The sequence below is a fragment of the Mesoplodon mirus genome (assembly GCF_964341445.2).
Source record: "Mesoplodon mirus genome assembly, chromosome: 6".
NCBI lineage: Eukaryota > Metazoa > Chordata > Mammalia > Artiodactyla > Ziphiidae > Mesoplodon > Mesoplodon mirus.
The window spans coordinates 8,223,333-8,245,389 of record NC_138982.1 but is presented as its reverse complement, the minus strand read 5'-3'; the positions used below and the strand labels follow the sequence as shown (position 1 = coordinate 8,245,389).

At 48.0% G+C, this 22,057-nt stretch overlaps 1 protein-coding gene across 1 annotated transcript in view; it reads right to left on the bottom strand.

Annotated features, from left to right (window-relative positions):
• GRK7 (G protein-coupled receptor kinase 7) overlaps positions 1–17,744 on the bottom strand; it is a gene marked incomplete at its 5' end in the record, with an annotated part of 40,946 nt that extends 23,202 nt beyond the window's left edge. Inside the window, 3 exon segments of the mRNA XM_082624400.1 lie at positions 15,118–15,275; positions 15,278–15,542; positions 17,139–17,744. Of these exon segments, the coding sequence (XP_082480526.1) occupies positions 15,118–15,275; positions 15,278–15,542; positions 17,139–17,744 (1,029 nt within the window).
• Between the last annotated feature and the right edge of the window lie 4,313 nt (positions 17,745–22,057).

Sequence of the window (22,057 nt, the reverse complement as noted above, 5' to 3'; positions counted from 1 at the left end):
AGAGAGGTTAAATCCTGCCTAAGGTTACCCACCCAAGATTCACGCACAGGCTTGCACTGTGAACCACTACATTACACTGCCTCTGTGGAAACAGGCGAGGTAGCTTTTTCTTATCCTTCCAAGTTCCCTTCAGGATTTCTTTTCTCCGTCGAGAGTATTCCCCTTCCCTCTCCCCATCTGCCAGGTACTAAGTCCTCATCTTGGTCCATTCTTGCTTAAGCTGCTTCTCTTCTTTTCCCAACAAGTTCTCTGTTCTTCGCCTGCATCACTGCTCAGTCAAGCTGGCTGGGCTGCTCCACACCACGGAGGTTGCTGGTTGGTGGGGACCAGACCCTGAGCCATGCTGGGACCAACTTGCTCCCACCCCCAGGAAACAAGTGAAGAATCGCCGGCCGTCTTTACAGCACGATAGCCCCTTGGAATCGTGGAGAGAGCGCTAATAGCGTGCAGGGTAACCTCAGATTCATTCCAAATAATTATCAGGACTCTCTCTACCTCTTGGCCCTAAAGACAGAAAATACCAGTGATGGAATTCTGAGGGGCACCGCCTCCTCGGAGAGTGGAGGTGTTTCACAGAGGAGAAGAATGGGATTAGCAGCAGACGCCAGAGTCTAAGCACCCAAATTCCATCGCAGCCTCCAGCTGAAAAAATGAATTGCCTGCCCTCCATGCCATTTGTCTTCTGCATGTGAACGGCCTCCTCAGAGTGGGGTGGGAGGAGGGAACGGGCCAAGCAGCATGGGGCAAGGTCTAACCACGCTGACCTCTCGTGGCTCAGTTTAACTCCTGCAGTTACAAAGGGCCCCCGCACATCAGTCTCTGTGGCATCGAAACAATCTCTTTCAGTCCGTGAGACCAAGAACTGCCGTCGCCAGGGCAGTAGGGATCACCCAAGTGCCAGCAGCCACAGAACTCAGTGGAGGTTTTTGTGTATAGTTTAACTTTTTTTTTTTTGCTTCATTTTGATTTGCTTTGGTTCTATAGTGCCCTTTGGTGAGTCCACTCCGTCAGCACCTGGTCAGGCAAAACAAAGTATGCCCAGCATTCAGGGCATCAAGCATCAGGAAGCCAGATGGGGTCCAAACCCCTCCCCACTGGTGGCCAGCAAGAAGTCCATCTACCACTGTCATCACACGTGGGTTGCTTACTCCCATCAGGGCCACCTGTCACCTACAGGTGTCCAGACTTTGAGGAAGGTGGACACCCCAAGCTGGGATCAGGATCAGAGCCAGCTTGTGGGGACCTGTGCGGACACCCCCTGCCTTGCTCTTGCTGTTGGATGCTGGCTTCCACTGACCCTGCAGTTGTTGTCACTCTCATCCCTGGGCCCATGGGAGCTAAGTGGCAGGGCCCAGGCGGGGCAGGGTCTGCACATTGAGTAGCCCAGTGTGGCTCTGGGCAGGAGCGAACTGTGACCTCATCCGCAGTGATGAGAACAGGGAGTGGCCTTTCAGTGGGGGGCTGAGAGGGCATAGTTCTCATCTGACTAATTTTACCCGTCCATTAAGAAGTGTGTGTGTCCCCGCACGTGCTTGCGTGTGTATGTGCAGGTCCTTCAAGGTCAAGGTCACTTCCAGGTCCCAGTGAACCTGAAAAGTTGGCAACCTTAAATTCCATCATTAAAAGAAATGCCTGTATCCGGGTGCCCTTGGTGTGGCCAGGCCAGGCTGGATTTACTGAGCCGCGCGGGGAGAAAGACGCGGTCAAGGAAGCTGTTTCTGCGTTTCCCGAGGGCCCAGCAAACTGGCCGGCGGAGCAAGACACCGCCCGCGGATGCCTCTTCCCCCAGTTCATCACAAACCAGATCCACTCGACAGCACAATCCAAACAGAAGAGGGAATCAGAATGTACATCTTTTGTTTGCCGTGGCAGGAGAACTGTTGAGCAGAGGAAAAAAACAAGCTGAGCTTAGCGCTATCGGCTGTTTCCTGGGGCTTGCTCCTTCCTTCCTCCGAGGGGGGCCCGGCCGCTTTGTTCTCGTTCCCAGCTGCTCCTCCGCGCCTTTAAGCGGTGGCCTTTGCAGACCTCAGAGGAATGCGGCCCGGGACCCCAGGGGACTGTGCTCCGAGGCTCCGCCCTGTGTGCTCAGCCCCCGGCTGCAGCCTCCAGAGCGCGGACCTAACTTTTGCTCCTTGCCCTCCCGCCCCGTCGCTTTCTGCCAGCCGCTTCCTGGGCAGGAGGGGGACCCTCACCAGAGGGGCTTTCCTGCTCCCTGACACCCCTGGGAAGAGGGGATCCAAAAGAGGGATCCCTGCAAGAACTAATTCTGCAGCTATACAGTCTGGCATCAGTCTGCTCTGGTGCAGATCTCAGCTCTACCAGTTACGAGCTGGTCACCCCCAGGCCAGTTACTCAACCTCTCTGAGCTTCACAGCTCTTACCTCATAGGACTGTGATGAAGATTAAAGCCATAAGACACAGGGCTTGCCTTTCCAAAGCCTGGCACATAGCAGGCCCTCAATAGGTGTTAGCCACGATGGTCACCAAGCCAGGTTCTGGTTGTCTCAGGCAGGGTAGCTACACAAAAAGAAAAAACCCAGAAGCCTCTAAGACTCCATCAGATTGAAAGATGGGCCTGGTACATCATCAAAGATCAATAGCTGTGATTCTTCCACTGGAGTGTGTTCTTTGGTGGTTTCATATTCTGCGAATCTGTCCAGCAGCAGGCTGATGCCTGTTTTCCATGGTGCCTCTAAGACACTCAGAATAAAATCACAAACGAAGCTCCACGTGGCTGTGAGGAAGTGAGACAATGGCGTGTGCCTGCTCGGCTCAGCTTCCAGGCGAGCCGCGCCTTCATCCACTGCCCACCCGGTTGCAGCCTTGGGGTCCTGCTGGCTCCTAGCGTCCCCTCAGAGAACAAAGCACAGCAGCAAAGGTCCTCTGAGCAGCTTCAGTGCCTTTCAGGTGAGGCAGAAACAATGCAACAGTGGGGATCGTGGCAGAGGGTCTAGCGCTGGGCTTCTTGTAAAATAATCCTAGCAATCACTTTGTGAGTGCCTACCAAGTGGCTGACCTCTGCTAGGCATTCATCTACTTTAATCTTCTCATCAAGCCTAAGAGGGGAGCAGTATTAATCAGGCTCAGAGAAGAGGCATGACTTGTCTGGGGTCACATGCAGGGCTATGGCAAGCCTAAGTGGCATGTCTGGGCCAGTTAGAAGGAGGTTCTCTGCCTGGGTGTGTGCATCTGTACACAGCAGCCAGAGTAAGTGGCAGAATCAGATGGGCAGACTCACTCTCCTTCCATCTTTTTGATCCCGTGGACCGTATTTCAGCAGCTGCACTTGATCTGAAAGGATGCTCTGAGCTTCCAACGTGTTTACCTCAAATTAGGTGATGTAGCAACGGTTTGTTCCCTGGATCGCATCATCGTGCATGACAAGCCCCTCCTGCCACACCCTGCAAGCCTCTCTTCCTCTCCTCACTGCCACAACTCAACAATGTGCCAGCCTGGCACCTCCCGCGGAAGATGGAGGGCCAACCCATGCTCCACGCACCAAGCCATGCAGGGTGCCAGATTCTCTCCCCTCTCCCCTTTGTTTCCTATCTCTGTGAGTCTGTTTCTGTTTTGCATATACATTCACTTGTACTATCTTTTACATTCTCCATGTAAGTGGTATTATACAGTATTTGTCTTTGACTTATTTCACTAAGCATAATATGCTCTAGGCTCATCCATGTTGCTGCATATGGCAGGATTCCATTCCTTTTTATGAAGGAGTAATATTCCATTGTACATTTACATTATACCCCATCTTCTTAAGCCAACTGTCTGTTGATGGGTGTTTCCATGTCTTGGCTATTGTAAATACTGCTGCTATGAACATTGCACTCCCCTCCTCTTTACCCTCATCCCAACTCCCTCTTCCTGTTGGCCCTTCCAAGGCTGATTTTGTCACTTTCCTGCCTGGAAACCTTCGGTGGCTCCCCAGCACCCTTGGCATTGGGTTCAAATGCCCTTGTCTGACTCCTCCAGCCTCCTAGGGCCTGACACAGGCTCCGCTCTTGGTGGCACCTGTTATCTCCCTCACAGCCTGTGACTACACACTCTAGACAGCTGCAGAGTCACACTGTCCTTGACTGAGTCCCAGGCCTCTGGCCAGGGTTTTCACTGCAGCACTATGGACATGGTGGATCATTATTTGGGGGGAGGGGCTGTGGTGTACGTTGTAAGATGTTCGCAGCATCCCTGGCCTTTACCCACTAGATGCCAGGAGCAACTCCCCAGTCACGACAACCAAAAAGGTCTCCAGACATTGTCCAAGTGCTCTAGGGGCCAAAATCGCCCTCAGTTGAGGGCCACCACCCTGTGCTGATCCCTGTGCCAAGCCCACTTTCCTTTCTCTTCACCTGCCTCACTGCTTTTGTTTTAACATCTTTATTGGAGTATAACTGCTTTACAGTGTTGTGTTAGTTTCTGCTTTATAACAAAGTGAGTCAGCTATATGTATACATATATCCCCATATCTCCTCCCTCTTGCCTCTCCCTCCCACCCTCCCTATCCCACCCCTCTAGGTGGTCACAAAGCACTGAGCTGATCTCCCTGTGCTATGCAGCTGCTTTCCACTAGCTATCTATTTTACATTTGGTAGTGTATATATGTCCATGCCACTCTCTCACTTCGTTCCAGCTTACCCTTCCCCCTCCCTGTGTCCTCAAGTCCATTCTCTACGTCTACGTCTCTATTCCTGTCCTGCCCCTAGGTTCTTCAGAACCTATTTTTTGTTTGCTTGTTTTTTTAGATTCCATATACTTGTGTTAGCATACGGTATTTGTTTTTCTCTTTCTGACTTGCTTCACTCTGTATGACTCTAGGTCCATCTACCCCACTACAAATAACTCAATTTCATTTCTTTTTATGGCTGAGTAATATTCCACTGTATATATGTACCCCATCTTCTTTATCCATTCATCCGATGATGGACACTTAGGTTTCTTCCATGTCATGGCTATTGCAAATAGAGCTGCAATGAATATTGTGGTACATGACTCTTTTTGAATTATGGTTTTCTCAGGGTATATGCCCAGTAGTGGGATTGCTGGGTCATATGGTAGTTCTATTTTTAGTTTTTCAAGGAACCTCCGTACTGTTCTCCATAGTGGCTGTATCAACTTACATTCCCACCAGCAGTGCAAGAGGGTTCCCTTTTCTCCACACCCTCTCCAGCATTTATTGTTTCTAGATTTTTTGATGATGACCTGCCTCACTTCTGTTTGCCTTGTAAGTCTCGACTCCGTTGTCATTTCCTCCTAGAAGCCCTTCCTGACCCCATGACCCAATGTCGGGCTGGTGCCCTTCCTATGCACTCAACTTGGACAGTCTGACAGACGGTATTGTCAGGGCCCTTTGACTTAGCAGTCTCTTCCCTGTCCTGGGCTTCATGAAGGCAGGCATTTGTTTGCCTGGTATCCTGTTGTACTCAGGGCCAAATCTGTACCTGTGACACAACTTCACCTAGTAAATCACCCTTGACAGCCCTCTCTCCCTTAGCCCATGTCCAAACTATCACTGAGGCCCAGTCATTCTGGCATCTCTTCCCAGTTCAAACACTGTGCTCTGGCTCCACCACCCCTCCCGTTGGCTGAGCTGCCATCATCTCTCACCTGGATTACAAATGACCACAATCCACCCGAATCCCCTCTGATCTGCACTCACTTCAGATGGAGTTTTTCTTTTTTTTTTTTTTTTTTTTGCGGTACGTGGGCCTCTCCCTGTTGTGGCCTCTTCCATTGCGGAGCACAGGCTCCGGACGTGCAGGTTCAGCGGCCATGGCTCACGGGCCCAGCCGCTCCGCGGCATGTGGGATCTTCCCGGACCGGGACATGAACCCGTGTCCCCTGCATCGGCAGGCGGACTCTCCACCACTGCGCCACCAGGGAAGCCCTGGAGTGATTCTTTTTCAAAACAGAATTCTAAGCTTCTTGCCCCCTTTAGGTAAAGGCTTTCAAAGGCTTTCCAGTGTTCTTAAGCAAAAAACCGAAGTCCTTAACATGGCCTGTCATGCCGGGTTTGGTGTGGCCCCCGCCACCGCTCCAGCTTCACGTGACTCATGCCTCCTCTTGCTCTGTGCATGTAGTTTCCGGGCTTCCTTTCTCGAGCACCATGCACTTTGCACTGGCTGTTGCCGCTGCCTGGCACGCTCTGCCCCATCTGGAGTGGATACGGACGTCTTCTGCCCGCTTCCTCCTTCAGGATCTCGGCCTCTACCCCCCAGCTGCTGGGCCCAGGGCTGGTCTCCAGTGCGGTCCACCAGGGCCCTGTGCTCAGAAGCAGCCCCGTGCTGGGGTCTAATGCTGTGTGGAGGCTGTCTTGACAAATGTTTGAATTTGTATCTTGTAAGTTAAGTCCAATGAGACAGTGGAGCATGAATTTGGGTCTTGGAGTCTCAGCTCACACACAGTGCCATCTCTTGACACTTCCTTGCCTCCCAGTGATGGGTTCGGGGCTATCTCCCTGCCCCCGACCCTGACTCTGCTCAGCAACTATTGGCTACTCTTTGCCACCGGTGGGAGCCTGCATTTGGTGCAGGGAGGGCTGGGGTCAGGCATGTGCTTCCTTGGGTCCCGTTGTAGAGTGAGGCCCTGAGTGTCTGTGAGGGTCTCCACTTAATCCTGGTGGATCGCAGAGCCTGAGGAAGTGCAACATGAAATAGCAAATAACAGGGAGTTCCCTGGTGGCCTAGTGGTTACGATTCGGCACTTTCACTGCGGCGGCCCACCTTCCATTGCTAGTTGGAAAACCATCCTGCGTGCCACGCAGTGTGGCCAAAATACAAAAATAAATACAAAAATAAATAAATAAGATTTTTTAAATGTTTGGGAAAAAGAAAAAGAAAGAAATAACAAAAAACACCAGGATCTGTTGAAAGATTCAGCGTGGAAGAAAGGAGAAAGCTTTTGCCTGACATTTGGATAAGGGGCCCCTCATTTTCATTTTGCTATGAGCCCTGAACATCAAGCAGCCAGCCCTGGCTGGGACCATTGACTGCCGATGGCTCAGACCCCTCCATCTACCACCCCCCTAGCCCCCTCACCCAGAACTGCCCTCTGCAGCAGGGAACTGCTTCACTCCAGCTTCTTCCTCCTTCTGGCAGCTGCCCAAGATCACCGACTGACCTTGGAGAGATACTAAAGCCTGGACCCTACCTCAGTTTGGGACAACTTGGAAGGGCCATCCCAACTCCAGAGCTCTCTGAAGGAGTGACCTCACTGAGGGTCAGCTTCTCCCTCTGCCCAATTCTGCCTCTTCCTCATGCACATGTCTCATGAGAGTGCTCCACATGGAAATCTGTCTCAAAGTAGTTTCCAGGGAACCCAACCAAGACACCACCCCAACTGCTTTGCTGAGTGAATTCCTGTCTGTCCTCCTGAGATCAGTAAGTTGTATTGCCCCTGTGGTTGATGCTTGGAGCCTCACGTGTTAAGAAAAGTCCTCCTTGGAGAGCCCCATGTACCACATCTTCCCAGCAGTTGTCATCATTGAAATGTTACATTCATTTGGGTGATTATGAAGTTCTGTGTCTCCCACTAGACTGTAAGATCCATAGAGCAGGAAATCATGTCTGTTTTTGCTCGTTCTATGCCCCATGGTTTTTTTTTTCTTTTTTTGCTGTTTGTTTGTTTATTTGTTTGAAATTTTTATTTTATACTGGAGCATAGTTGTTATTACAGAGTATTGAGTAGGGTTCCCTGTACTATACAGTAGGTCCTTGTTGGTTATCTATTTTCTATATAGTAGTGTGTGTATGTTAACACCAAACTCCTAATTTATCCCTCCCCCCGCCAGTTTTTTTAAAATAGAATAAATATGCATACTTTATTACTGCATCTTGAAATATACCGTAGCTTAAATATTTTACCAATTCAGTAAATCTAAACTTTATTTTTAACAATTTTTGAGACCAAAGTCAGGCTATAAATTGCTATATTCACATATTTTAAAATAGAATTGACAGGGTTGGTTAGGCACTGTGTTCAGCCAGGATTTGTGGGTAATGTCTGGATACTCTTATGATAAAAAATTGCTCATCTGACCAATAGGCTAAGACATCGGACATCTGAATAAGTAAGACATAGATAGATAATAAGCAGGTTTTTGGCTTTGTTTTGACACAATCCTTTCTGTGCCTTATGTTTAGCACCGTCCTGGCATGTGGGAAATGCTCAATTAATATAGGTTGAATGAGTGAATGCATGAATGAGTTAATGAATGCCTTTTGAATGAAGAAATGTTAAAAAATAATTCCAAGACTGTAATGAATATTTCTGAATGCCCTTAATAGTGGTAAATGCTTTGAGAATGGATGTGAAATTTTTGGAGTGGTCAAAAGTTACTAAGAACTAAATTTAGTTAATGATGGTGGTTAGGATTTTGGTAGAGACCAGTATGTGACCATGAAGTAGCCAGAATGCCTGTCCTGTGTGGTTCTCAGAAGTAAATTCTCAAAGAGAAAAATTTTTGGAGCAGGGTCATAATGGTTGTAATGTATGTCGGTATTAACTTCTGATGAAACACACTCAGAGATCTTTTTAAAATCACTTATTCAGGGCTTCCCTGGTGGCACAGTGGTTAAGAATCCGCCTGCCAATGCAGGGGACACTGGTTCGAGCCCTGGTCCGGGAAGATCTCACATGCCACAAAGCAACTAAGCCCGTGCACCACAACTACTGAGCCTGTGCTCTAGAGACCGCGAGCCACAACTACTGAGCCCACATGCCACAACTACTGAAGCCCGGGTGCCCTAGAGCCCGTGCTCTGCAACAAGAGAAGCCACCGCAATGAGAAGCCCGCACACTGCAGCGAAGAGTGGCCCCTGCTCGCCGCAACTAGAGAAAGCCCGCGTGCAGCAACGGAGACCCAACGCAGCCAAAAATAAACACAAATAAAATAAATAAATTTTAAAAATAAACAGACAAAATCACTTATTTTGTAGCATTGTAGTCGGCATGACAGAAGCTTCAAAATAAATATTACGCCCAAACTCTATGACATTATCCCTCTGAATGTGAGGACTTGGTTAGAGGCAGGACATGGTAACCAAACATCACAAGCTTTTGGGTCACTGCACTAACTTCATTCCAATTCCTGACAATACAGCAAATTCTAAGGACTGACTCATGTTCCACAATATCTGAAGGTCACTGTTCTCCACATAGATGGTTGAATTTGAAAAGTCCCAGCACAAGTCCCATTGCCCAATTTTCCTGTTATATTTACCTGGCAGCTCTAAAAATGCTAAGAGTTAGTTTTATTGCGTGCATGTGGATGTCAGCTGAGAACAGGCAGGAGTGCTTATCACATTTATTAAAGGTGAATGTCGACAGTGGCTGGGACCACGTTTAATGATATTGTGCCTGGGTGTGGGAAGGCTGACTGAGATATTAGTCACATTGTTCCCTGTAAAGGTTGGGCCAATCCCTTTCCAAAGTCTTAACTCCATTAGAGGTTCGACTAGGCTTGAGGTTGAGATCCATATCAGACCAGACTGAGGAAGATATGCTATGTCATCATATGCACTCATTCTGAGTTTTACTCATTGGAGGGCCTTTTATAGCGTTACAAACCAGAGGCCACATTCTGCTCTGTGTGTGAACTTGACAAGGTGGAGTCAAAACCGTAAGTGCTCTTGACTCTGGCATACCTGGGTTCATCTCACATATGAGAGATGTGACTTTGGGTGGGTAACTTAACCTCTCTGAGTCTCAATTTCTCCATCTCCATAATACTCCCTATCTTGTAAGTCTTTACAGAAAAGCTCTAGATCCCATCATACCTTGATTAAGAGGTCAGAACTCTTCCAAACTTTTCAAACCATTGAGATAACAGCAGTTATTAGGGGTACCCACTGTTTTTGCTTATCTGAATTCCATTTCACCATTCTCTTCCACCCCTATTTTCTTTCTTTTTCTTTTGGCTGCACCACACGGCATGTGGGATCTTAGTTCCCCCACCAGGGATCGAACCCTCGCCTCCTGCATTGGAAGCGTGGATCCTTAACCACTGGACCACCAGGGAAGTCCCTCCATCCCTACTTTCCATTGGAGAACACTTTCCTCTGCCCTCAGTTCCTGATATATACATAGGACAGAACTTCTCCCTGGCTCCTGAGCACAGCAGAGATCTAGCCTGGCTAATGGACTTGGTTATGGTTGGGCATGTGACCTGAGCTGTCCATTGAGAGTCTTCCCTGGGAATTTGAAGGAACTGTTCATAAAGAACTGTTCTCTTTCCCCGGGATTGCTCGGTTGGTAGGATATGCGTGGAGCTGTCGGCGGCCCCCACTCAGGAGCCCCTGAGAGTGAGACGGAGGCCAACACCGAGGTGAGCAGAGCTGGGGCACAGAAGGAGAGTTTCCCGCTGACACTGCTCAGACCCGGGATCACTCTGGGCTTCTTAGTTATGTAAACCATTAATTTCATTTTCTTAAGTAACTTCCCTTTGTCCGGTGAGAACCCTTACTGATATCCCAGTAAATCATAGTAAAACGTATGCCATGTGTTTACCTTTGGCGTTTGCGAGTCTTTTCCTACAAATAATTCAAAGACTATCTCATAGACTCATGAAATCTTAGAGATTAAGGATGTTCTGGGGCCTGCCTGAGATGCCAGACACAGTGAGGTAGTGATAAGTCTCGAAAGGAAGCCAGGGCTTCTGCCTCCCAGGCCAGTGCTCTTAAGCCTCCCTGCCTCTTGTCGTGTGTCTGCCTCAGTCTTTCTCAGACTCGAGCAGAACTACCCTCGCCTTTCCTTCCTGAGTCACTGCCCAATTACCAGCAGCCAGGGGCTCCACGGGGCAAAAGGCACCACCTTCTAGAAGTGGCTCCATTCTCTCCACAACCCCACCCCCTCCACTGGGGACAGCCGTGATTTAAGAGAAGTGAGTACAGACGTGGGTCTTGATGGAGGCTAGGTGAAACCGGGCAGCTGAGCTCTGGATGTAAGACTGCTCAGAGCCTTGGGCCCTACTTCAACACTCATTACCTCATGTGGGAGCTATTACAGTAGTTCCTTACCGGCCCCCCTTTCTCCTGAACCCCAGGCTCCCTCTACTTGAATTCATCATAGTGTCAGTCACCTCCTTAAAGAATCATTCTGTATACCCAGACAAAACTATAATTCAAAAAGATACATGCACCCCTATGTTCATAGCAGCACTATTCACAATAGCCAAGACATGGAAACAACCTAAATGTCCATTGACAGATGAATGGATAAAGAAGATGTGGTACATATATACAATGGAATATTACTCAGCCATAAAAAAGAATGAAATAATGCCATTTGCAGCAATATGGATGGACTTAGAGATTATCATATTAAGTGAAGTCAGAAAGATAAAGACAAAGATCATATGATATCACTTATATGTGGAATCTAAACTACGACACAAGTGAATTTATCTACGAAACAGAAACAGACTCACAGACATAGAGAACAGACTTGTGGTTGCCCAGGGGAAAGGGAATGGAAGGATTGGGAGTTTGGAATTACCAGATGCAAACTATTATATATAGAATAGATAAACAACAAGGTCCTACTGTATAGCACAGGGACCTATACTCAGTATCCTGTGATAAACCATAATGGAAAAGAATATGAAAAAGAATATATATATAAAACGGAGTCACTTTGCTGTATAGCAGAAATTAACACAACATTGTAAATCAAATATACTTCAATAAACTTAAAAAAAAAAAAGAATCACTCTGGTCATGCCATTTCCTGTTGATAAACCTTCAATGGCTCCCTGCTGCCTAAAAAGCAATGTCCAAAGTATTTCACCTGGTGTCCTGAAATAGCCTGACAGGGCCTGTGTCCCTCCAGGGAGGTTCAGCTCATACCTAGGGAAGGCCCAGCCACTCCGCAGCATGTGGGATCTTCCCGGACCGGGGCACAAACCCGCATCCCCTGCATCGGCAGGTGGACTCTCAACCACTGCTCCACCTGGGAAGCCCTGTCTTTCTTCTTATGGCTTCTAAACTTTCTCTCTGACTCTTCCCCTCCCCACCCTGCACCCTTCCTGAGGGTCCCCTGGGATTTGGAGGCAGGTCTGAGGACTGGGGCAAGCGGTCTAAACCCAGAAATTTGGTCTCATGGGGCAAAGAGGGACTCAGGAAAGGCAAAAGGGCGAGATGTCTCCAGTGAGTAAACTTCTCCACCAACTGCATTCATTATAGCTGGCAGGCGGATTCTTAACCACTGTGCCACCAGGGAAGTCCCATGACGTTTCTGTTTTCATAGCAAAGTCCCACAGAGGCAAACACTCTGCTTCCCCGCCATCTTCCCGCTTCTTCCACCCCAACTTAGGAGACAGTGATACGGAAGTCCTCCATCCCATCCCCACCTCTTCCTCGGTTTCTCTACCCTCATTCAGCCTCTCCCTCCTACAGAACCAGCACTTTCTCTCCTGATTCTTGTCTCAGCATCTAAATCTCCCCTCCTTAAAACTCCATCCTCCTCCCTGTGTCCCCCTGCAGTGACCAGCCTCCCTCCTTCCTTTGTCTCACTCTCTACTCCCAGGTCAATCCAACCTCCACAGTCTGAGTTCTGACCTTGGACATCACTCTTCCTGAGGACACTGTGGTTTCCTGACTGTCAAATCCCACAGCCTGCCTGACTTGGCAGCACTCGACAGGGCTGACCACTCTCCTCCCTTAAATCCTCCTCTTCTTCTTTGGCTCCTGTGGAGGAGGCTGCCAGTTACCTGCTCCATATCCTGCGTTTCTCCTTCCAAAAAAAAAAAAAAGTCATTTATCAGCTTCCCCTACAGGGCGGGTGGCCAGATAATAGTTCTAGCCAATGAGATTTATATGGAAGCTGTCAGATGGGCCTTCCAAGGAAGTTCATATCTGGAGACATATTCGGTTTCTGTGTGCATGCCTATTTACTCCTGACCTTTCCTCCTTTCTCCTGCCTGGAACATGGACCTGATGGCTGGGGCTAGGGCAGCCATCTTGCACACGTCAAAAAGGCCAAAATGACAGTGATGTTGATCCCATTATCCTGGAGCTGCGGAACTAATACCAACCATGCTTATCTCCACACTACTTGTTACATAAGAAAAATAACCCCCTCTCTTGTTTAATCCACTATTATTTGTGTTTTCTATGATATGCTGCTGAAATCAACCCTTAACTGATACAGGTCCCATGACTCTGTCACTCTTGTCCTACTTCTTTAACCTCTTCAAGGCCCCTTTGCTTCAACACCCCTTACATGTTGATGTTCCTTAGCTACCATCCCTGGTCCTCTTCCTCCACTGTTTCTCAAACAACCCAGTGGTGTCTGCTGCTTCCCAAGTCATGATGACTCCAAATCCCAATGTCTAGCTCCGACCTTTCATCAGAGCACCAGATCTTTATCCAAATGTCTACCTGCCTGTCACATAGGAGCCTCATATACACTACACTCACAATTAAACTTACCAGCTTTCCCATAATTCTGTTCCTCCTTCTAGTCACTGGAGCTAGAGACCTTCCGCATCACTTACCCTCATACCCAGCTGGTCCTGAAGTCCCATCAGGTCTCTTTCCAACAGCTCCGCTTTATTCCCACTTCTTCAATCCTACTGTCTTTTTTTTTTTTTTTTTTTTTTGTGGTACGCGGGCCTCTCACTGCCATGGCCTCTCCCGTTGCGGAGCACAGGCTCCAGACACGCAGGCTCAGCGGCCATGGCTCACGGGCCCAGCCACTCCACGGCATGTGGGATCTTCCCGGACTGGGGCACGAACCCGTGTCCCCTGCATCAGCAGGCGGACTCTCAACCACTGCGCCACCGGGGAAGCCCAATCCTACTGTCTTATACAGGCATCATCATCTCTTCCTGAGCCACCACATATGCCTCCTAACTAGCTCCTCTGCCTCTCATCTACAATCCAAACTGGTGTTTAAAAACATGCAAATCGGGCTTCCCTGGTGGCGCAGTGGTTGAGAGTCTGCCTGCCAATGCAGGGGACACGGGTTCCTGCCCCGGTCCGGGAGGATTCCACATGCCGCGGAGCGGCTGGGCCCGTGAACTATGACCGCTGAGCCTGCGCGTCCGGAGCCTGTACTCCGCGACGGGAGAGGCCACAACAGTGAGAGGCCCGAGTACCGCAAACAAAAAAACCATGCAAATCTAATCACACCATTCCCTTTCTTAAAACCCTTCAATGGCTTCTTGTCCCTCACAAGAAAGAATTCCAATGCCTTTGCATGATCTGAGCCCTACACATCTTGTCAACATTCCTTACATTATAGCCACATAAATTCACCTGTGGTTTCCCAAACTTGCCATGATTTTTCTCACTTCCTTGCCTGATTGTCCTCTCTGACTTGTAAGCTGGAAACTGTGCAAAAACAAAGTTTTAAGTGGATATTTAGGAACCTGGCTTGGGCCAGGTTCTCCCACCTTTGTGCACAGAAACTCAGTGGTAAAGAACCGTCAGAATTCGAGAGATGTTTGTATTGTTCACTTAACATAATTGCTTAATTATAATTCCTTTTTTAATCAAAGAATTCTCTGCCATCACCTTGAACCAAATTGATCAAAATAAACATCAGTTGCCTTTGTTTTCTTGTATATGTATTTTCATTTAAAATTTCACCTTTTTCCAATGTAAAACATTCCCCCAGTGCGCACTCAACAGAAAAGGAGATATTTACTTTAATGTGCTAAATGCTGGGGTTTCTTCTATTTCTTATCCTATTAAATTTTACCTCCTAGAATCCTGAAATTTTAGGGTCCAGCCCCTGAAATTTTCCGGAAAAGGAAACCAAGGCTCTATTGACTCAGGAACATGGCGCCAGGGAGGCGGTTATTGGTGGGACATACCTAGATCCTGGCTACGGCTTCAGCTCTTACCATGTCACGGTGAAGGCACGGATCATCTCCAACTCACAAAGAAGGCTCCCCTCTGCTTCCAGTGAGAGGAAAGCAAAGTAGCCCCCAAACAGCCAGTTAAGCTAATCCTCTTATACCACTCCACTTAAGGCAAGATGACAACATAAGGGCTTTAAGAACAAGGAAATTAAAAGCATTAAGTCCAAGGTTCTGCTTGCCCTGGGAATAGAACGGCCCTCTCCCCTCCTCTCTGACTTTGTGCCCCACCTTTGGGCCCATGGAGAACCACTCACCCTCTGGGTGATGGGCTTGCCATCCTGGATCTCCACAGCCAGCCCCAGGTCGGACAGCTTACAGTTGCCAAGGTTGTCCAAAAGCACATTCTCGGGCTTCAGGTCCCGGTAGACGATGCTGAGGAAGTGGAGGTGCAACACGCCGCAGGTCATCTGGTCACCCTGCTCATGTCCAGGCCCCGCTCGCCCACACTGTAAATGTGGAACTTGAGGTCTCCCCCATTCATCAGGCTCATAACCAGGCAGAGATGGGACTTGCTCTCAAAGGCATAGGCCAGAGAGACAACGAAAGGGCTGCTGACCCTCTCCAAGATTTCCTTTTCCAAGAGAGCCATTTTCTCACCATTTTTCTTCTTCAGCCGCGTCTTGTCCAGTTTCTTACAGGCATACATCTTGCCGGTGTTTTTCACCTGGACAGCACATACCTTAAGGAGAGAAAGAAAGGGAGAGGAAGAAGTAGACGGCACTGGAGACAGGAAGGGGAAGGGGGACACAGAGGGTGGAGGAGCAGAAAACCACCAAGGTGGAAAGACGGCAGGCTTCTGAGAAAAGAGAAGCTGTGAGTGCGAAGGAGTCTTTGAGATAGAGCTGGGACCACAGTGAGGTATCACTTCACCCCCACTATGTGAGCCATAATTAAAAAAAAAAAAAAAAAGAAACATAACAAGTGCTGGCAAGGATGTGGAGAAATTGAAACCCTCACGTGTTGCCAGTGGGAACTTAAAACTTGGAAGAGTTTGGTGATTTCTCAAAACGTTAAACATAGAATTGCCCTAAGACCTAGCAATTCCACTCCTAGACCTATACGAGAGAGAACTGAAAGCAGGTATTCAAACAAATTCTTGTACATAAATGTTCACAGCAGCACTATTCACGCTAGCCAAAAGGTGGAAACAACCCAACTGTCCAGCAATAGATGAATGGATACATGAATTGAATGTAGTATTCCCATACAACGGAATGCTATTCAGCCCTATAAAGGAATGAAGTACTGAGATGCTACAATGTGAATGAACCTCCGAACCTTACGCACAGTGAAAGAAGCCAGCCACAAAAGCTCAAATACTGTATGACTCCATTGATATGACACACCAGAATCGGCACATCCATAGAGGCAGAAAGCAGCCCAGTGGTTGCCAGGGGCTGGGTGGGTTGGGGGAGTGGGGGAAATGGGTAGTAGTTGTTAATGGGCACAGGGGTGACGAAAATATCTTGGAACTAGATAGAGATGGTAGTTACACAACATTGTCATGTACCAAATGCTATTAAGTTGTACACTCTAAAATGGTTAACGGCTAATGTGACTTTTACCTTAAAGAATTTTTTTCAACTTAAAAAAAAGAAAGCTGAAGGGCTTCCCTGGTGGCGCAGTGGTTGAGAATCCGCCTGCCGATGCAGGGGACACGGGTTCGTGCCCCGGTCCGGGAACATCCCACATGCCGCGGAGCGGCTGGGCCCGTGAGCCACGGCCACTGAGCCTGCGCGTCCGGAGCCTGTGCTCCACGACGGGAGAGGCCACAACAGTGAGAGGCCCGCGTACCGCAAAAAAAAAAAAAAAAAAAAAAAGAAAAAAAAAAAAGAAAGAAAGCTGAGCACAGCATTGGTGCAAAACGGATTCCAGTCTTTAATTCCAGATGAGTGTTTTCTTAGCTCTCTGTAGTTTTTCTCAAATTACCTCCATGACCACAATTAAGGGGAAAGGGGGATCTCCCATTGTTTGTTGCTATCATTCACCAAAGGGGCATTTCAGAGTGTGCCTGCCTGTCGTAGACCCCACGATAAAGATTCTTGGCCAGTTTCACATTTTGTTAGTTTTTCCTATGCCATTCTCATTTTATTTCACGTGGTGACCGGAAAGAAGACGTGAGAGCAAGCTAGGAATTCTTTCTCCACATGTGGTACTGAGATTAGTTCTAAGTTCCCTTGAGATTAAAAAGAAAAAAAAAAAAAAAACGAGGTAAACTAAAACTCTATTATGCTGTCCATTTCGTCTTCCAGCCTGGCTATTCTGAAACACTTACCTCCCCAAAACCACCTTTCCCCAGAACCCGGAACTCTTCGAAGTACTTGTCTGACACGGGTTGCGTCTCAAAGACTTTCCACTGCACAAACTTGTCATAGAAGGGGCTGGCCAGGAACTCTAGGAAGGGCTGGTGCTGCAAGCAGGCCATGGCCTCAGCCTTGGCCACCTCCACCAGGGATGCTCGCTCTTCCTCCGTGGTGGCTGCTTGGCACTTGGTGACCAGAGCCGGGCTGAGGAAGGGGTGTGGGTGCCCCGGGGAGGCCGCACAAGTGGCCACCAGCCCCTGCAGCGTGCTGCCCTCGGCGGGACCCTCTTCGGCCAGCTCCCAGCTCTGCACCTCCTCCAGGAAGCCCACGGCCTCCTGGAACGCGGGCACCATGGCTAGGAAGTCCCGGAAGAGGCGGCGGCCTATGGGCTGCTGCGCGCACAGGCTGCGGAAGTCGTTGGGCGGGGCCTGGCGGAGCTGCTCGCAGCTCTGCGGCCCGGGCAGCCTCAGGGTCCGGCGTCGGCGCTGCAGTTCCTTGCTGTCGGCATCCGAGGACTTCCGCGCCTGCAGGTAGGCCGTGTTGGCGATCAGGTTGTCCAGGCCCCCCATGTCGACCATGGCTGAGCACTGATCGTGCTCCCTCGGCACAGAAAAGGAAGGATGGAGGGCTGCGGCGGGGACGCCGTCAGGCCCGGGCCAGCCGGCTGCTCTCCGGTCCAAGGTGCAGTGACTTCTGTGGGATTTACAGCGAAGCTTCGGGTCTGCGGGTGGGACGGATGGAGGGTGAGGAAAGAGGTTTCTCTTGTAAGAAGCTTTGCTGGCTCTGTATAGCCGGCCGGGGAAGGGCGCCTCACAGGTCACCCACCGAGGGGAAAGCAGTCTGTGACACCTGCAGGGTCTACCTGTTCATCATGGGGCCTTTCTCATCCACACCTGCTCCCTGAATCCCCAGCTACCAATTTCCAAAGGAAAGGAGTCATCATAAGGTGGTGTGTTATTTGTTGCAGACAGCAGTGTTTTCAACTGTGTCTGATTTTACGTGTTTCCCAGCAGGTGCAAGCTAAGTAAACTCCTAGGAAGGACAGGTCAGGAAGACGAGCTGTGAGAAGCTGGAGAGGCTTTCTTCCTCGTGTCTAGCAGCCTGATCCAGAGCAGGTTACAGAAGGGGATGCTCTGAGCTGTGAGTCACGAGACGTGTTCCCAGAGGCCCTTGGGAACCCAGGTCGTGGCCCTCAGAGTGGGCTGTGGCTCTCCCGTAGGCGGCGACACCCTCTACAGCCTACAGAGATCCTCCAGCCATGGCTTTCTTAGTTCTGAGGAATCTGTGACCTACAGTACCCAGTTAAAAAGGGGAGGGTCACCTTGACCCAAAACATCCCGTGAAATGACATCAGCAGGAAAATCACACCACTTCACATCATGTGGTCCAGACTATTCCAAGGGGACAAGCCTAACAAGGGGAATCTGAAGGCGAAGGAGCTGTGTGTGGAGACCCCGAGCCGTGAAGTTCCAGGCATGGCCCTTCGACACCTCGGCCCAGGCTCCCTCATGAAGCCAGGAAGCTTCCCTCCACAGAGATCACTCAGAGCCGCCCCAGACCACGACCTCACAAAGAACAGAAATTGGTTTAGACAGAGATCAGGCTAAGAATCTCTGCTCCAAAAATAACACTTGTGTCCTACAGGGAAAGAACACTCAGGCTTTTTCTTCACAAAGCAAGGCTAAGGCAGCTTAAAAACAAAGTCATTCAGTATTATGCCAGAGTGTTTAAAAGGCGGGGGGAAAAAAAGAGAGAGAGAGAGAGAGAGAGAGAGGAAGGAAGGAGAAGGGGGAGGAAAAATACCTGGTGAGTCTTTTTCCAAACAAACAACCTGTAGCACACTCTGTCAAAACATCATCGTGACGGCAGTGGTCTTCCTGACAGAGCCTGCTGACCGTCCCCCAGAGCAGATACACACTTGGCCTCATGCTACCAAGAATTATGTAATGAACTCGTGGGTGCCCTTTGGCTTTGCACTGCTGCGCTGTAAACCCTCAGCCCAATGGCAGAGGTGGGGGATCTGCACGAGGGACCACCCCTCGGAACCATGCCGTCTGCTTTGCAACCCACGCTAGAAATGTTGGGACTTTTTTTGTTCTTGATATGTCATTCCAGGCCCACATTTCTGAGTAGTGAAAAATCAGTCTGAGACTCTCTCCGAAGGAGGAAATGCCTTTTGCCGGGGTTCTTATGAATACAGTGGCAACAGGGCAGAGCTTCGAGAAAATGGTCGAATTGTCATCACATGACTACTTCACCTTATCGCTGAAAAAAGAACGTTTTTCACTGATGACCATATCTGCTATGAGCTGCTTGATCCCACTCGCGCTGATACTTTCTTTTATCCCCGAGTAATCACTTAACCCAGCGCTGTCCAGTAGATAAATGCAAAGCCACATACGGAATTTCAGATAGTCTAGCAACCACATTAAAAAAAGTAGAAAGAAACATGTGAAGTTAGCTTTAAAATACATTTTACTTGGCCCAGTATATGCAAAATATTATCATTTCAATATATAATTGATATAAGAATTGCTAATGGAATATTTTACATCTTTTTTGTGTCCTGAGTTTTCACAATATGCTTTGTATTTTACACTTACCAGTTCTAGCCACACACATTTGAAACGCTCAGTAGCCACATGTGGCCAGTGTCTACCTTTTTGGACAGCACGACAAACCTTTTGGATGTAGCTTTGTCATTTATAAATAAGAGAAAGTTTTTCTTATGTTTCTTTATTTTCTAATCAGAATACCATAGACCATCTGAGTTAAAAAAAACTCTCTTAGTAACTAAAAATGATCTGACTGATGAGAACAGAATTTAAATAGTATCTGACACAAAGTTTAGAAGTTATAAAATGATTATACATTGACCACTGGCCATTTTAAACAGAGTATCATTATTTTCAAAGTTTTACCCACCTGAAAAAAAAAAGTCTATTTAAAATGGAACACTCTATGTGATTACTAACAGTTAGGGTGCAGCGCTTTTCCCAACTTGATTAAACAGTCATTTCAGGTCCAATTAAAGAACAGCACTAGGGCTTCCCTGGTGGTGCAGTGGTTGGGAGTCCGCCTGCCCATGCAGGGGACACGGGTTCGTGCCCCGGTCCGGGAAGATCCCACGTGCCGCGGAGCGGCTGGGCCCGTGAGCCATGGCCGCTGGGCCTGCGCGTCCGGAGCCTGTGCTCTGCAGCGGGAGAGGCCACAACAGTGAGAAGCCCACGTACCGCAAAAAAAAAAAAAAAAAAAGAACAGCACTGAATCCTTAGCTTAGAAGCACAGCCAAGTGCTGGACACATTCAGGATACCCTGCGCCAAAGGGGAAAGATACCAGAAATCTTGGACTGGAGATGTGGCCCTATGGTTACGAGCACTAACTCCAGCATTGCTTGGGAGAACTAAGTCCTGGCTTTAGTGAGTCCGAGCTGTGTGACCTTCTGCAAGTTATTTAACTTCTCTGAGTCTCAGTCTCATTATGTGAAAACAGAGCTAATGTTGATTCTTCTTTTTTTTTTTTTAAATTATAGTTTGTGTACAATATTACATGTTACAGGTGCTTGGGAGAGCTAAGTCCTGGCTTTAGTGAGTCCGAGCTGTGTGACCTTCTGCAAGTTATTTAACTTCTCTGAGTCTCAGTCTCATTATGTGAAAACAGAGCTAATGTTGATTCTTCTTTTTTTTTTTTAAATTATAGTTTGTGTACAATATTACATGTTACAGGTGTATAATATAGTGATTCACAGTTTTTAAAAGTTGTACTCCATTTATATCGGTGTTGATTTTTGAGTAAGTTCTTGAGAGAATTAAATGCCAAATAGTGCCTGACACAAAGAAGTGATCAAAAAATATTTGATAAAATACTTTTTATCAAAGTATAAAAGTATCACTTTTATTTTATTTATTTATTTATTTATTTTTGGCTGCGTTAGGTCTTTGTTGCTGCGCGCGGGCTTTCTCTAGTTGTGGTGAGCAGGGGCTACAAGGACTTCTCATTGCGGTGGCTTCTCTTGTTGTGGAGCACGGGCTCTAGGCGTGTGGGCTTCAGTAGTTGTGACTCGCGGGCTCTAGAGTGCAGGCTCAGTAGTTGTGGCGCACCGGCTTAGTTGCTCCACGGCATGTGGGATCTTTCCTGACCAGGGAATTGGCAGGTGGATTCTTAACCAGTTTGCCACCAGAGAAGTCCCTAACTTTTAAATAATGACTATCAATCATCAAAACCTGATCCAGAATTATGCTTTTCTGATATGCAGATTGGAGACAAGAGATACCTATGCAATGTGGAAGAAGGTGGGTTCCATGCCCATCTAGCATAGAGCTGCCAACTCAGGGTCTCACATGACCTTGGAAAGCTGTGGGGACCCGTGGAGCAGGAAGACAGGGAGATCGGATTCATTAAGTGACATGCAAGACTTAGAACAACAAACTATTGTAACTAAGCAATTTACTATATTCTGCCATAAAAAGGAAGACTAAACTCTGTCATGTGAAAGGAGGAGATATTTCAGTTTGAAAGAAAAAGCAACTTTGATGCTAGGAAGAAAAACAATGAAAATATTTTAGTATCTTTTATGTGTAATTTTGTAACCTAAAGAAAAGGAAAAAATGCTCTTTACCCAGGTCTTCCATTACATTTTGTATCATGTGGTTTAAAGCATTATTTGTGACATGTATGTTCTTAAATTTTAAAATGCTCTGATGCAACATCTGAGACAGAGAGAACATTTTTAAGAAGTTTAGGTTAATGGTTAGTAATAGGGTATGCTTGGTTTGCTTCTCTTTCTAAGGATTTTTAATTTTGAAAATACACCCTAGGATGAGGAAAATATAAAGCTAGGTTTCTAGGAAGAACATGACCATCCTTTACAATGCACAATTCTCTGCATGG